The sequence below is a fragment of the Hibiscus syriacus genome, unplaced genomic scaffold, assembly GCF_006381635.1.
Source record: "Hibiscus syriacus cultivar Baekdansim isolate YM2019G1 unplaced genomic scaffold, ASM638163v2 tig00111213_pilon, whole genome shotgun sequence".
Lineage (NCBI taxonomy): Eukaryota > Viridiplantae > Streptophyta > Magnoliopsida > Malvales > Malvaceae > Hibiscus > Hibiscus syriacus.
The window spans coordinates 6043918-6057471 of NW_024063022.1; the positions used below are offsets into that span (position 1 = coordinate 6043918).

Consider the following 13554-nt stretch of genomic DNA (forward strand, 5'->3'; position numbering starts at 1 on the left):
CTTTAATGCCAAGTTTAGATACCTAATTGGGAAAAATGTTTAGGTAACAAATTGCACTTTAAAATCATGTTTATGTACCAAAATATATATTTACCCCTTATTATTGCCACCAAGAATTAAAGATCATTAATTTAATTGGAGTGTTTTTAAAGCACCTTTATTATTTAGATTATTATATATTGTACTAATATTATAATATGCCATTGTATTGAAAATAACGAATAAAATATTTTAGCTTTAATTTATTAATTTAAAGGACAATAGTCAATAAAATGGAGCAAAAGTGCCCAAATAATGTTGCTGGGAATGTTTAATTCCCAAAATAAGGATGTCAGTCGATTATTTCCCCAAATGGGGTGAATGCTACAGGGTTACATGCATTGCTTTGGATCTCTCGGCATCTTTAGGGGTGTTGAATTCGTTCAAGGATCTCTCGACGTCTTCAACTTTACAGCGAAACTGAAACTGCCCCTGCTGTATTTACGAGCTGCGACAGTGTTGCTGCTGTTGCATGTGGGAGCTCTGCATACGGGTCTGGACGTGGGAAATCACGGGGGTGAGCAGAGAAAGTTGTTGTTGCATGTGATGCTATTGCATGTGTAACATTCTTTGCGGAATCAACTCCCCATGGCTTTGGATTCTTCAACAGCTGAGACAAAATCAATGGAACTGCCAAAACAACAACTCCACCAACCATAACTGTGGGATTCTCAGTTGCAAAACTGAGGATAGAATCAAGGATCCAACTTGGATCTACTTCCAATGAGGAAGGGGACCCTGTAGTCTGCTGCAAGGCTTCCTCGTACGATAAAGCTTCGACAAAACCATAAGGAAGAACTGATGACAGTAGCAGTAGACCACCATACAAGCTTCTAGGTGGTTGGGTCTTGATAAAAGCTGGTTTGAACGGTGAAGCAATGGAGAGCAATGGTGGTTGTCTGGTTTCTGTTCTTCTGTCGGAGAGAATGGAGAGGGGTGTCGAGCTTGAAGTTGCTCCAATGAGGGTCCTCATTACATAATTTGTAGAATTGGTCGGTCGGATGACAAAGGCTTAGCTTTGGGATGAGGTATTTGGCTGCTGCAGTTTGAATACTGAAATGAGATATGATATCTGTTGCATGTGCCAGGGGTGAGCAGCTGCTGTTGTCGAGCATTCCCTGCATTGAAGACCGCCTAGCATTCCGTATTCCCATGCTTAAAGACGTCGAGAGATCCTTGAACAAATCCAACACCCTTGAAGTCACCGAGAGATCCAAAGCAATACATCCAACCCTGTAGTATTCACCCCATTTGGGGAAATAATCGACTGACATCCTTATTTTGGGAATTAAACATTCCCAGCAGCATTATTTGGGCATTTTTGCCAATAAAATGTATTTTTTAATGAATTTACTTACCTAATCCCATAATGAGTAGTGCATTTGGGTTGTCATATTTAGGGTCACCGGAGCAACCCACTGTAAAAATAGCGGAAAATTTAAAAATTTTTATCGGAACATGTAAACTTATAAAATCATTTGTCACTATTTAAAAATAAAACAGATTTCCAGACTCGTATATAAAACAAAATATAATTACATGCCCCCTAATCATATATATACCATACTCTGCAACAACGCCAGAAGAACTCCCTTACTGAAGTCGATAGATGCACTGGTACAATTCTTTTAACCTGAAAAGGTGAGTAATAGAGTGAGCTTCGAAAAGCTCAGTAATACAGAACTACCAGATAATGCTGAAGAACATGCAGATACAGATAAACATACATATCCTTATTATTTCTGAACATTTAGAGATTTTTATGCTGAGCAGAGATCCTACTGATATTTCAGATGGTAACGAACAATAAGCTTTCAGTTCAGACAAATATTTCGGATGACTGAGTTTAGAAGATCAGAATATGTTATCTAGTGTGTTCCCGTAAAACCAGTAAAAATATACAGATCTTTTAAAACATATATATATATATATATATATATATATATATATATATACCCCCATCCCATCACATCAGAATATGTAGGTTCCCCAGAACCATACACCCAACCCAACACATCATATAAGGCCCTGAGCACAAAGCCGAGAAACCTGCGGAACTTCTTCCTTCAACAATACCCCCCAATTAAAACATTTTTTCGTCATTAAACGGAGATATCAGATATCAAAACAGAATTCAGAACAGAATCCAGATCAGAAATCAGAACAGAATTCAAGTCGGAAATCAGATAAAATAATTATATGATTAGGGAACACACCAGAGTTTACAAATATTATTTAGATGTACTGGATAATCTTAGCAAGTAGAGAAACACGAATTTTTAGTATACCGATAGAATGTCGGAATTTAGAATCACAATTGTAAAAAGTTCAATAACTGACAGAATCATCAGTTATTCAGAATGTGAATTATCAGGATCATATCTTATTCAGACAATTTTCAGAAGTTGTACGTAATCAGAAGGGTATTCAGAATCCTTTACATCCATGTAAATTTATTGGATAATCGAACAACTTGAGAACGAAGATTCAGAACCTTAACAATTTATGTCCACTGGTCAATTCATTTTCCTTCCAGGGTATTTATTTTTTAATACCACAAATTCTTGTTCATAGATCATCTTCAGAATCATCGCTGAATAGATCTTCCAATGATCTTTATTTCATTTCCAAACTTCCACGATATCATGAAATACTGACGTGCTTGATTTTTAGTTCATGTTCCATAAGGACAGTACATCTTATAAACTCATCAGAATTTCCAAACTTATCCAATTCACTTACTTAAACCTCAATCATTGAGGTTACTTAGCTTATTTAGCAATCAAGTCTATTATAGTTATTTCGGGGTTTTCAGAGTAATACAAACGTTCCTGTATTTCAGATATATATTGTACTTCAGATCCATTCAATTTGGTCTTCTTGGTTGATTTCTTTAACGAATATTTATTACTTAGTACCGGATGTGATCCAGAGTTGAGCTGAGTACTTTCAAAATTATCATCGAACCACACTTGAGAAGACGAACACACATTCAAAAAACATCTATGCCGTTCAGGTACTGACATATCTTTAAGATTGATCAACTTACTTAAGTTGTGATCCATAATTTCTAAAGGTAGTCCAACACCTATGCTTATTTGGATTCCTTAATTAATCAAAGACATTTACTTAGAATAGGAAACAAGGGTATTTTGGTAATTTTGGTGTTCATTTTTATTCCATTTATTTCAGAGCTCGAAGATATCCAATCATTCTTGAGCTTAGTGGTATTCTTGGGTCATTTCCATTATAGGGGTATTTTGGTCATTTTATAGATTCATCGTATTTCAATCATTTCCTTCCGTCTGATCTTACTATTAAATTCAATCTTATCATTTATTTCAGTCCTTTCGAACAATTATGACAACAGAACACCCCAAACAAATTATTCTTCAGGTATTTACTCATAACTCGGATATTTCTGGGTCAAGTGTCTTCTCAGATTTTACAAACGGAATATCAGAAATTTTCCTGAACTAAGTCAAGATCTTAACAATCAAATCCGTACTTAATCGAGTTAAGTACGAATCCTCAAAGTATTTTCTCATTAAGGGTCAACTCAGACTATTCTACCTCTTAAGGGCATTTCTGTAATTTCTTAACCAAATAATTTAGATATTAGCTCTTAACGAAAATAATATAATTTAGAGATCCTATGATTAATTGCTTTCTTGAACACTCTCTGATCTTGAAACGGTTCTCTTAACAGACTTCTAGTATCCTTCACAAACTCTCTTAGGATTAAAACCGGTTATCCATAATTTCCAAATAAAATTAACATTTCTTATGCACATCAATATTTTTTTTAGATCAATATGTCTGTAACATCCTCTTATCTAACTTCCATATTCAAATCTTGTCTTTTTATAACATAAGGGTATTTTCATAATTTTACCCTACTGGAGTATTCTCATAATTTCTCATCCAAGTACCTTTAACATTTAACCTTTGATGAAATAAATTATAAGTTGTAGATACAAGGCTGATTTCTTTATCACTAATAACAAACTTGTAATTTAATCTAATAATTCCTCAATCTCTTATATTAGTCTTTCGATCCGTAATTAGTTATAGAATTTCTACCACATCATATCGAGTGTATAAATTATTCAACTCTACCAAAGTGACCAACATTGTCTTGTTAATGTATTTATCAATATAAACATGTTCCATAAAGCATAAAGAGGTAGTAAAGTATCACCTCGATTTCTATGCAATACTGATCGACCATAAAATTCCATTCGAACGCCTTTGATCTTCAATTCAACTTCCAATAATTCCTCAGATACATATCAACATAAATTATATCAGAAACGGAGCTTAACTGCGATAAACGGATCGAATCGGGTGATAAATCAATGAAAAATAGCTTACTGGGTTCGAATTTGGCAAAACGGACTTCGGATTTGGATTCAGGACGTCGAAAGCATAAAATATGACTTTTCAAAAATTTGGAATTTTCGGTCAAAATCAAAGTCAATGGGTTTGACCGGTAATTTTGAGGCCTTCGGGTCTGAATTTCGAAAAACGGATTGCGGAATCGGATTTGGAACGTCGAAAAATGTCAGGATAGGTATACTTGGTCAAAGTCAAAGGTCGTTTAATGCCCGGTCAAAGCCTATCAAAGTTTTGGTCAACGCCAGTCAACGGTCAACGGGTCGGGTCAACGGATCGGGTCGGGTCAACGGGTCGGGTCGTGACCAGTCAAATCGGTCAAAGCAGTTCCAAAACCGGTTAAACCGGTCACTTTTCCTTCCCCATGCGCAGTGGCTGCACGTGAACAGTGCTAAATTCCCGGAAAAATTCCTAAAATTATTTTGAGTGATTTCGAGATACTTACAAAGCTCGGTTCACAATTTTGAATGGCGGAGAGCTTAATTTCAACAAATCGAAAACTTTGACATCTTTACCTACTCACGCGCCGCCGTCGACGGAGACCAAGGATGACACCGGCAGACTCGGAATGATGCAAGGAACACGATGGTGCGGGAGGTGTCGTAAACGGATCATCGGATCGTCATGAATCGACGAAAAACTAATTGAAATCGAGTTATTACCGATGATACTTCCGACTGAAATTAACGACAAACGGCGACGATTCACGATGAAAGGTTTGAGTGGTTTTGTTCCTCGCTCGACAACGAACACGATGGTGGTTTCGGCTCGTCGATCGGAGGTCGGACGACAAGTAGATCGGAGTTGAAAGTTGATTGATCGGAGAGGGAAAACTGGGAAAATTATGCTGAGCTGCGTACGGGGGAGAGTTATATAATTCAACATATATAAAAAAATGGTTAAATCATGGGTTTAGCCACTAAATTTCTTGTACTTTATAAAACGGTCTGCCAACTTTAAAACTTTACAATTTAATCCCCAATTTCTTTAAAATATACCAATTAAATTCACCACTTTATAATTTCTTAAATTTAGCCCCTAAATTGGGGTGTTACATTAATGTGACAACCCAGATCGGATCGAGTTATCCGCATCGGTCTGGGGGTTACATTTAGTGGTATCAGAGCTATGGTTTGAGTCAAAAATTTCAAGTTAGACTGCCCGGTCGAATGTCAAAATATGTCTGATCAGTACATGCCCTAGACTGCAATCGTACCTCTCTGAGCCGGAACTCCAGGGCTGAGTCCCTATCTGTAGCGAGTAAACCAAAGTTTCTATCTGTTAAGGCTATACTTGTATAAAAAGGAATACCAGTAATATCTGTCTAAACGCTGTGAAGTATCTCACGATCCATGTGAGAGTTATTTATCTGAAAAATTCTGACTTGACTCCGGAAATGAAATTGGGATATGCTACTGCTCTATGAGCCTATTCTCATGACAAAGACTGAATTGATTACTCAAGGAAATTTTCGTTCGGATTCTTTTTTTTGAAATAAGGAAAATTTATTATAAGAATGTATGCTCAGCTGGTTAAGGATAAGTGGAGGAATCGTATTTTTGTAAAAACTATTGAAAGATTTGAAAGAACTGATAGAAGTTTTATTTATGCAATTATGTGACATGAATGAATTTCGAGGACACAATTCTTTTTAAGAAGGGGAGAATTGTAATACCCCAATTTAGGGGTAAATTTAGAAATTATAAAGTGGTGAATTTAATTGGTATTTTTGGAAGAAATTGGGGATTAAATTGTAAAGTTTTAAAGTTGGCAGACCGTTTTATAAAGTGCAAGAAATTCAGTGGCTAAACCCATGATTTAACCATTTTTTTATATATGTTGAATTATATAACTCTCCCCCGTGCGCAACTCAGCATAATTTTTCCCAATTTTCCCTCTCCGATCAACCAACTTTCAACTCCGATCTACTCGTCGTCCGACCTTCGATCGACGAGCCGAAACCACCATCGTGTTCGTTGTCGAGCGAGGAACAAAACCCCTCAAACCTTTCATCGTGAATCATCGCCGTTTGTCGTTAATTTCAGTCAGAAGTATCATCGGTAATAACTCAATTTCAATTGGTTTTTCGTCGATTCACGATGATCCGATGATCTGTTTACGACACCTCCCGCACCATCGTGTTCCTTGTATCGTTCCGAGTCTGGCGGTGTCATCCTTGGTCTCCGTCAACGGCGGCGCATGAGGAGGTGAAGCGGTCAAAGTTTTTGATTTGTTGAAATCGAGCTCTCTGTCGTTCAAAATTGTGAACCAAGCTTTGTAAGTATCTCAAAATCGCTCAAAATAATTTTTAGGAATTTTTCCGGGAATTTAGCACTGTTCATGTGTAGCCACTGCGCGTGGGGAAGGAAAAGTGACCGGTTTGACCGGTTTTGGAACTGCTTTGACCGATTTGACCGGTCACGACCCGACCCGTTAACTCGACCCGACCCGATCCGTTGACCGGCGTTGACCAAAACTTTGATAGGCTTTGACCGGGCATTAAATGACCTTTGACTTTGACCAAGTATACCTATCTTGACATTTTTCGACGTTCCAAATCCAATTCCGCAATAAGTTTTTCAAAATTCAGACCCGAAGGCATCAAAATTACCGGTCAAACATGTTGACTTTGATTTTGACCGAAAATTTCAAATTTCTGAAAAGTCATATTTTATGCTTTCGATGTCCTGAATCCAAATCCGAAGTCCGTTTTGCCAAATTCGAACCCGGTAAGCTATTTTTCATTGATTTATCACCAGATTCGATTCGTTTATCGCAATTAAGCTCCGTTTCTGATATAATTTATGTTGATATGTATCTGAGGAATTATTGGAAGTTGAATTGAAGATCAAAGGCGTTCGAATGGAATTTTTATGGTCGATCAATATTGCACGGAAATTGAGGTAATACTTTACTACCTCTTTATGATTTATGGAACATGTTTATATTGATAAATGAATGAACACGATAATGTTGGTCACTTTGGTGGAGTTGAATAATTTATACACTCGATATGATGTGGTAGAAATTCTGTTACTAATTACGGATCGAATGACTAATATAAGAGATTGAGGAATTGTTAGATTAAATTACAAGTTTGTGATTAGTGATAAAGAAATCAGCCATGTATCTGCAACTTATAATTTATTTTATCAAAGGTTAAATGTTAAAGGTACTTGTAAGAGAAATTATGAGAATACTCCGGTAGAGTAAAATTACGAAAATACCCTTATGTTAGAAAAAGACAAGATTTGAATATGGAAGTTAGATAAGAGGATTTTACAGACATATTGATATGATAAAAATATTGATGTGCATAAGAAATGTTAGTTTTATTTGGAAATTATGGATAACCGGTTTTAATCCTAAGAGAGTTTGTGAAGGATACTAGAAGTCTTTTAAGAGAACCGTTTCAAGATCAGAGAGTGTTCAAGAAAATAATTAATCATAGGATCTCTAAATTATATTATTTTCGTTAAGAGCTAATATCTAAATTATTTGGTTAAGTAATTACGGAAATGCCCTTAATAGGTAGAATAGTCTGAGTTGACCCTGAATGAGAAAATACTTTGAGGATTCGTACTTAACTCGATTAAGTACGAATTTGATTGTTAAGATCTTGACTTAGTTCAGGAAAATTCCTGATATTCCGTTTGTAAAATCTGAGAAGACACTTGACCCAGAAATATCCGAGTTATGAGTAAATACCTGAAGAATAATTTGTTGGGGTGTTCTGTTGTCATAATTGTTCGAAAGGACTAAAATAAATGATAAGATTGAATTTAATAGTAAGATCAGACGGAAGGAAATGATTGAAATACGATGAATCTGTAAAATGACCAAAATACAACTGTAATGGAAATGACCCAAGAATACCACTAAGCTCAAGAATGATTGGATATCTTCGAGTTCTGAAATAAATGGAATAAAAATGAACACCAAAATTACCAAAATACCCTTGTGTCCTATTCTAAGTAAATGTCTTGGATTAATTAAGGAATCCAAATAAGCATAGGTGTTGGACTACCTTTAGAAGTTATGGATCACAACTTAAGTAAGTTGATCAATCTTAAAGATATGTCAGTACCTGAACGGCATAGATGTTTCTTGAATGTGTGTTCGTCTTCTCAAGTGTGGTTCGATGATAATTTTGAAAGTACTCAGCTCAACTCTGGATCACATCCGATACTAAGAAATAAATATTCGTTAAAGAAATCAACCAAGAAGACCAAATTGAATGGATCTGAAGTATAATATATATCTGAAATACATGAACGTTTGTATTACTCTGAAAAACCCTGAAGTAACTGGAATAGACTTGATTGCTAAATAAGCTAAGTAACCTCAATGATTGAGGATTAAGTAAGTGAATTGGATAAGTCTGGAAATTCTGATGAGTTTATAAGATGTACTGACCTTATGGAACATGAACTAAAAATCAAGCACGTCAGTATTTCATGATATCGTGGAAGTTTGGAAATGAAATAAAGATCATTGGAAGATCTATTCAGCGATGATTCTGAAGATGATCTATGAACAAGAATTTGTGGTATTAAAAAGTAAATACCCTGGAAGGAAAATGAATTGACCAGTGGACATAAATTGTTAAGGTTCTGAATCTTCGTTCTCAAGTTGTTCGATTATCCGATCAATTGACATGGATGTAAAGGATTCTGAATACCCTTCTGATTACGTACAACTTTTGAAAATTGTCCGAATAAGATATGATCCTGATAATTCACATTCTGAATAATTGATGATTCCGTCAGTTATTGAACTTTTTACAATTGTGATTCTAAATTCCGACATTCTATCGGTACACTGAAAATCTGTGTTTCTCTACTTGCTAAGATTATCCAGTACATCTGAATAATATTTGTAAACTCTGGTGTGTTCCCTAATCATATAATTATTTTATCTGATTTCCGACTTGAATTATGTTCTGATACATGACCTGAATTCTGTTCTAATTTCTGATCTGGATTCTGTTCTGATATCTGTTCTGAATTCTGTTTTGATTTCTGATATCTCCGTTTAATGACGGAAAAATGTTTTAATTGGGGGGTATTGTTGAAGGAAGAAGTTCCGCAGGTTTCTCGGCTTTGTGCTCAGGGTCTTATATGATGTGTTGGGTTGGGTGTATGGTTCTGGGGAACCTACACATTCTGATGTGATGGGATGGGGGTATATATATATGTGTGTTTTAAAAGATCTGTATCTTTTTTACTGGTTTTACGGGAACACACTAGATTACCTATTCTGATCTTCTGAACTCAGTCATCCGAAATATTTGTCTGAACTGAAAGCTCATTGTCCGTTACCATCTAAAATATCAGTAGGATCTCTGCTCAACATAAAAATCTGTAAATGTTCGGAAATAATAAGGATATGTATGTTTATCTGTATCTGCACGTTCTTCAGAATCATCTGATAGTTCTGTATTACTGAGCTTTTCGAAGCTCACTCTATTACTCACCTTTTTAGGTTAAAAGAATTGTACCAGTGCATCTATCGACTTTAGCAAGGGAGTTCTTTCGGCGTTGTTGCAGAGTATGATACATGTGATTAGGGGGCATGTAATTGTATTTTGTTTTATATACGAGTCTGGAAATCTGTTTTATTTTTAAATAGTGACAAATGATTTTATAAGTTTACATGTTCTGATAAAAGTTTTAAATTTTCCGCTATTTTTACAGTGGGTCACTCCGATGACCCTAATGTGACAACCCAGATCGGATTGGGTTATCCGCATCGGTCTGGGGTTACACTACGAGGTAATTAGCTTAATGAAAAGTAGAAGGTTTTTGAACTTTAAGGTTTCAGTGTAATTTAGGGTTTGAGATAATGGTTTGTATAATTGAGTTTAATCTAAACTTGATATAATTATAAACGTATGATTGAAAAATGATTAATATGTACTTCAGCCTCTAAACTTGGTAACTTGTACCTAATTGGTACCCAAAGTTAGTTGTTTTTCTTAATTTAATCCTTGAATTTTGATGTTAATTATTTCGCATAACTATTATATATATATATAGATATATATATAGATATAGATTAAAAATTTTAATTTAATGATCAAATTATAAAAAAATCAACTGAATTCAAATACTAATTAGATAAAAATGAATGAGTTGAATGGATAAAATTACATTAACCTTAAAAAATAGTGTGTTTCTGTTTCGGTCACACAACTATCTTTTTTTAAATCATACCTAACATTACATTTTAGTTTTATTTTGGTCATTTATCGTTAAAAAATTTAATAGAATTGTAGTCGTTGTATTTTTTAAATTCTTTTTCTTAATGATGATGTGACATTACTTTACGGTGACACATCAATATCACCATTAATTTTTTATTAGCGGATGAACAAAACGAAACCAAAACATAACGTTAGATATGATTTTAAAAAAAATAATTGGGTGGCCAAAACGAAACTGTAAGAATAATTAGGTGATCAAATATATAGTTTACTCTAAAACTTATATAATACTAGTACTTTTTGTTATTTATTAAAACATAAAACAGGCTATCTCCAATAAATAAATCCAAGTAGTCCTTGCCTACCTAGTAGGCTAGGACTTTCATGTGTGAACCCAAATTTCATTAGGGTTTTTATCTGTTGCAAACTTTGTTTGTTGCGAGAAAAAAAATTAGGGTTTTGCAAATTAAATGCAATGCACTTGCTTTGGGGATTGGGATTAGATCTGTATGTACCTAGTGAAAATTGGACAACTGGGTTTTCTCAAAATTAAAGAGCTAAAAACATGGAACATGAAAGCATGCATCGAAAGTTGTATTAAATTAAGCCAAACCAAATGATCTTATCTCTTTTGAGTTTTAAAAACTCGGTGCTCCCATAATTCAAGTTGGTTGATGTACTAAAAAAATGATAAAGGGATTAATTAATTAAGAAAGCTCGAGCGTTGTGTAAAAAAAAAAGCATGTCCCGTGAAAGGTTATCATTAAACTTTTGCTGATTTAAACCTAAATACAGCCATTATTATTAATCATAATTAATTATTATATTATAATTTTTTTTTAAATATAATATATTTTAATTTTGGCTTAATTAGGGAAAATGAATGCAGAAAAAAAATAAAGATTGTATCATGTTAGTTAAGAAAATATACTTTCATATTGCAGACAAAATCATCGATAACTAAGGGGATGTTTGTTTAATTCAGAATGATTAAACGTTGAATGATTCAGAGGTTCTGTATGAATTAACTCTGGATGTGACATGTTGTTTGATAATGGCTCTGAATCATTCAGAATGTACTTCTGTGCTAAATCATTCAGCATTGTTTTGCTGAATCGCACTAAATCATTCAAAGGTTCGAAACAAACGCGTTAAATGGTTCCATTAAGAGACAAACAAACAAACAAACATCAGAGAATGTGCAATTAGCAAGGACAGCTCGCTTAACCCATATTGAATTTCATTTTGGCTATTGTGGATAGATATAATCGGATTTATCTATTTGCAAATATAATTGAATTTTGAATTTTTTTTTGAAACTTATGTTTTAGACCTGGTTAGGCTTGAATATGATGCTAATAGCATGCTTATGCTCGACCTAAACTTGATCCGACCTATCAACACTTATACACTGTGTATTAACAATTACTGTAGCCACAGATTTTTATTTGCAATAATAATGGAAGCAACCTCATATCCCCGTCCCATACCGATTAGGAGATGAGTCATTTATTTGGAGGATCAAATTGAGTCACTTTCGACTGCTAATGGGGTAAAATTTCCTTCATTTGATCTAGTGCATCTGGGGGTATCTCTCTTCCTGGGATCTGGACTTTTAGAAGATTAATGTACCTGTTGACACAACAGCATGATTCGTCGTTAAACCGATACGGAAATATTTAGGTTCGGTTCGGGAAAAGATTAGTCGATACTACTAACTCTGCACGTGTAAACAAGTGCCCGTTCTCTGTCACGAAGGCAAGCAAGGCCTGCAAGCATATGGAAAGAAAAACTAATCTGTAATGGCGAAAATTTTCATTCGCTAATCACGAAAAGGAACTACGAGTTCAGATATCTTGCCTCGAATCTCATATTCAACAGTTCGTAATAGGTTCGAACGTGTTCTAGTTTCTGCTGTATGGCTTCACTGTCGATTGAAGGGATAGCTGCAAGAGACTGTAATGGGAACATAGATTGGATGCAAGACCAGAATCAGACATAAATCCAAATCATTTGGATTTTGGCAGTATGACTTGGAACCTAAAGTTTGAATTCCGACACATCTGCTGAAAATAAAGGGACATACTGACCTGTTCTAGAGCAATTGAATTCCGACATATCTGCTGAACTCCGAACAGGTTGATCGATTTGATGTCGACCAAAGCCTAATCAGAAGTATTCTCCAATCGGTAAGAGGAGTAAAGTAGGTCTATTCTGTACTAAATTGGAGCAAAGTTAAATTTACAATGTAAGTCCAACCTTAATGGTTGCATTTGCAGCAATACTACATATTCCACCAAATATGTAATTCCGCTTCGTCCCGGCAACGAAAGGTGCGATTTCTTCATCCCTGCATGTTATCTATACATGGCGAAAACCAAAAAGAGAATTTGGATGATGATGAGATTATAATTTTCATTAAAGCAAAGAGTTGGAGAATTTGACCTGTGCAGCTAGTGAAATAACAAAGTCATCAGGCTCATCTGCATCTTGATTATCCAGGTATTCCCTGTATGTCATTTTCTGTTTGAGCCAATAATGTGTGGTTAGTTACAGATGCTTTCACCAGTCATTCGTTTCTACATTTTGCTTTTTCCCGACAAACCTGCAGGTGGAAAATTGTCTCCAACTGCATCTCCACGCGCAAAACTTTCAAGCAATCGATTGCTAGTTTTCTGTAATCGTCTGCGAACGACGTCAGAGCCTTAGCAGGGGAACTGCTTGTTCGGCTAGGCATGCCATTCTCCACTTGATTCGGTGTTAGTGGCATCAGTTGTACAAGTCTACATGTTGCATTAGATATGTCTAAAATGTAAGAAACAGCAGAAAACTTCCGAATTGGAAGTTCCGGAAAGCATAATTGTTTATCATGACATGTAACTATTGCATAAGGATAAGCTCCATTAATAACATGA

The 13554-nt window shown here is 35.1% G+C and overlaps 1 protein-coding gene and 1 long non-coding RNA gene across 2 annotated transcripts in view; one reads left to right on the forward strand and one right to left on the reverse strand.

Annotated features, from left to right (window-relative positions):
• LOC120156194 overlaps positions 1-13554 on the forward strand; it is a 17351-nt gene continuing 3797 nt past the window's right edge. Inside the window, exon 1 of the long non-coding RNA XR_005519046.1 lies at positions 1-12. This is a non-coding gene — a long non-coding RNA (uncharacterized LOC120156194). The remainder of the gene's footprint in view (positions 13-13554) is intronic.
• Positions 11883-13554, reverse strand: part of LOC120156192 (exocyst complex component SEC8-like) — a 20190-nt gene continuing 18518 nt past the window's right edge. The window contains exons 21-27 of the mRNA XM_039167592.1: positions 13245-13422; positions 13085-13162; positions 12899-13000; positions 12730-12804; positions 12500-12595; positions 12359-12408; positions 11883-12271 (exon numbers count right to left, since the gene is read on the reverse strand). Of these exons, the coding sequence (XP_039023523.1) occupies positions 12184-12271; positions 12359-12408; positions 12500-12595; positions 12730-12804; positions 12899-13000; positions 13085-13162; positions 13245-13422 (667 nt within the window). The 3' untranslated portion in view covers positions 11883-12183. The remainder of the gene's footprint in view (positions 12272-12358; positions 12409-12499; positions 12596-12729; positions 12805-12898; positions 13001-13084; positions 13163-13244; positions 13423-13554) is intronic.